Source organism: Taeniopygia guttata, chromosome 2 (assembly GCF_048771995.1).
Source record: "Taeniopygia guttata chromosome 2, bTaeGut7.mat, whole genome shotgun sequence".
NCBI lineage: Eukaryota > Metazoa > Chordata > Aves > Passeriformes > Estrildidae > Taeniopygia > Taeniopygia guttata.
Window position 1 is genome coordinate 151194358 of NC_133026.1, and position 3231 is coordinate 151197588.

The 3231-nt window shown below is 49.1% G+C and overlaps 1 protein-coding gene across 1 annotated transcript in view; it reads left to right on the forward strand.

The window, feature by feature from the left end:
* Positions 1-1879, forward strand: part of TONSL (tonsoku like, DNA repair protein) — a 94604-nt gene extending 92725 nt beyond the window's left edge. Inside the window, exon 22 of the mRNA XM_072925104.1 lies at positions 1775-1879. Within this exon, the coding sequence (XP_072781205.1) occupies positions 1775-1864 (90 nt within the window). The 3' untranslated portion in view covers positions 1865-1879. The remainder of the gene's footprint in view (positions 1-1774) is intronic.
* Positions 1880-3231: the final 1352 nt, after the last annotated feature.

Below are 3231 nucleotides of genomic sequence, written 5' to 3' on the forward strand. Positions count from 1 at the left end.
TGGCGGCGCTGCCGCGCCTCGCCCGCCTGCGGCTGCACGGGAGCTGCATCGGAGCCGCCGGAATCCGCAGCATTGCCACCGCCGCAGGAACACTGCAGGTGAGCAGGGAAAAATCTCAAAAAAATACCCTTAAAAAATGGGGAAAATACCCCAAAAATGGGGAAAATATCGCAAAAAAATGGCTCGAGAAATGGGAAAAGTCTCCCAAAAAATGGGGAAAATACCGCAAAAAAATGGCTCAAAAAATGGGAAAAATCCCCCCAAAAATGGGAAAAATATTGCAAAAAGAGGGCTCCAAAAATTGGAAAAATACCCCAAGAAATGGCTTCAAAAATAGGAAAAATCCCCCCAAAAATGGGAAAAATATCGCAAAAAAATGGGGAAAATGTCCCAAAAAATGGCTCCAAAAATGGGAAAAATCCCCCCCAAAAAATAGGGAAAATCTCCCCAAAAATGGCTCAAAAAATGGAAAATACCCCAAAAAATGGGAAAAACCCCTTGAAAATGACTCAAAAAACGGCTTAAAAAATGGGAAAAATCCCCCAAAAGTGGCTCAAAAAATGGGAAAAATTCCCCAAAAATTGGAAAAATCTCCCAAAAAATGGCTCAGAAATTGGAAAAATCTCGCAGAAAATGGGGAAAATCTCCAAAAAAATGGCTCAAAAATGGGAAAAATCTCCCCAAAAAAATGGCTCTAAAAAAGGGAAAAATGTCCCCAAAAAATGGGGAAAATCCCCCCAAAAATGGGAAAAATATCGCCAAAAAATGGTTCCAAAAATGGGAAAAATCTCCCAAAAAATGGGGAAAATCCCCCCCAAAATGGCTCAAAAATGGGGAAAATCCCCCCAAAAATTGGAAAAATATTGCAAAAAAAAGGGCTGAAAAGAAGGAAAAAATCTCCCAAAAAATGGGAAAAATCCCCAGAAAAACTGCCTGAGAAATGGCAAAAATCCCCAAAAAAATCTCCAAAAAAAGCTCAAAGAATGGGAAAAATCACAAAAAAATCCCACAAAAATTCTGCAAAATATCCCAAAAAAAATCCATAAAAATCCACCAGAAACTGCAAAAATCCCAAAAAAAAGCCCCCAAAAATGGCAAAAAATCCCACAAAAAATCCACCAAAAATGTCCAAAATCCCCAAAAAAATCGAGAAAAAAATCGCCCAAAAAATGGCCAAAATTCCAAAAAAAATCGAGAAAAAAATCCCCAAAAAATGGCCAAAATTCCAAAAAAAAGTCGAGAAAAAAAATCCCCAAAAATGGCCAAACTCCCCCCAAAAAGCTCAAAAAGCAGAAAAAAATGCCCAAAAAATCACTCAGTGGTCACCCAGTGGTCAGTGGTCATTCACTGGTCATTCAGTGGTCACTCAGGGGTCACTCATTGGTCAGCGGTCACTTAATGGTCACTCAGTGGTCACTCATTGGTCACTCAGGGTCACTCAGGGTCACTCTCTGGTCACTCATTGGTCACTCAGTGGTCACTCAGTGGTCAGTGGTCACTTAATGGTCACTCAGGATCACTCAGTGGTCACTAAATGGTCACTTAGTGGTCACTCAGTGGTCAGTTCTCACTCAGGGTCACTCAGTGGTTACTCAGTGGTCAGTGGTCACTCTGGTCACTCAGTGGTCAGTTCTCACTCAGGGTCACTCAGTGGTTACTCAGTGGTCACTCATTGGTCACTCAGTGGTCAATTCTCACTCAGGGTGACTCTCTGGTCACTCAGTGGTCAGTGGTCACTCAGTGGTCACTCAGTGGTCACTCTCTGGTCACTCAGGCCCTGCAGGAGCTGGACCTCAGCCTGACCCCGCTGGGGGACACCGGTGGTCACTCTCTGGTCACTCAGTGGTCAGTGGTCACTCACTGATCACTCAGTGGTCAGTGGTCACTCTCTGGTCACTCAGTGGTCAGTGGTCACTCAGTGGTCACTCAGTGGTCACTCAGGGTCACTCAGTGGTCACTCATTGGTCACTCATTGGTCACTCTCTGGTCACTCAGTGGTCACTCAGTGGTCACTCAGTGGTCACTGGTCACTCAGTGGTCACTCTCTGGTCACTCAGTGGTCAGTGGTCACTCAGTGGTCACTGGTCACTCAGTGGTCACTCAGTGGTCACTCTCTGGTCACTCAGGCCCTGCAGGAGCTGGACCTCAGCCTGACCCCGCTGGGGGACACCGGTGGTCACTCTCTGGTCACTCTGCTCGGACAGTGTCCGGCACTGGTCACTCAGCGGTCAGTGGTCACTCAGGGGTCACTCTCTGGTCACTCAGTGGTCACTCAGTGGTCAGTGGTCACTCAGTGGTCACTGGTCACTCAGTGGTCACTCAGTGGTCACTCAGTGGTCACTCAGGGTCACTCAGTGGTCAGTGGTCACTCACTGGTCACTCAGTGGTCAGTGGTCACTCAGTGGTCACTCAGTGGTCACTCACTGGTCACTCAGTGGTCACTCTCTGGTCACTCAGGGTCACTCAGTGGTCACTGGTCACTCAGTGGTCACTCAGGGTCACTCAGTGGTCACTCTCTGGTCACTCATTGGTCACTCAGTGGTCAGTGGTCACTCAGTGGTCACTCTCTGGTCACTCAGGCCCTGCAGGAACTTGACCTCAGCCTGACCCCGCTGGGGGACACCGGTGGTCACTCTCTGGTCACTCAGTGGTCACTGGTCACTCAGTGGTCACTGGTCACTCACTGGTCACTCAGTGGTCACTCAGTGGTCACTCAGTGGTCAGTGGTCACTCAGGGTCACTCAGTGGTCACTCAGTGGTCACTCAGTGGTCAGTGGTCACTCATTGGTCACTCTCTGGTCACTCAGGCCCTGCAGGAGCTGGACCTCAGCCTGACCCCGCTGGGGGACACCGGTGGTCACTCATTGGTCACTCTCTGGTCACTCAGTGGTCACTCAGGGGTCACTCAGGGGTCACTCAGTGGTCACTGGTCACTCAGTGGTCACTCAGCGGTCACTCAGTGGTCACTGGTCACTCAGTGGTCACTCAGCGGTCACTCAGTGGTCACTGGTCACTCAGTGGTCACTCAGTGGTCACTCTCTGGTCACTCAGTGGTCACTCAGTGGTCACTCTCTGGTCACTCAGGCCCTGCAGGAGCTGGACCTCAGCCTGACCCCGCTGGGGGACACCGGTGGTCACTCACTGGTCACTCAGTGGTCACTCAGTGGTCAGTTCTCACTCAGGGTGACTCATTGGTCACTCATTGGTCACTCAGTGGTCAGTGGTCACTTA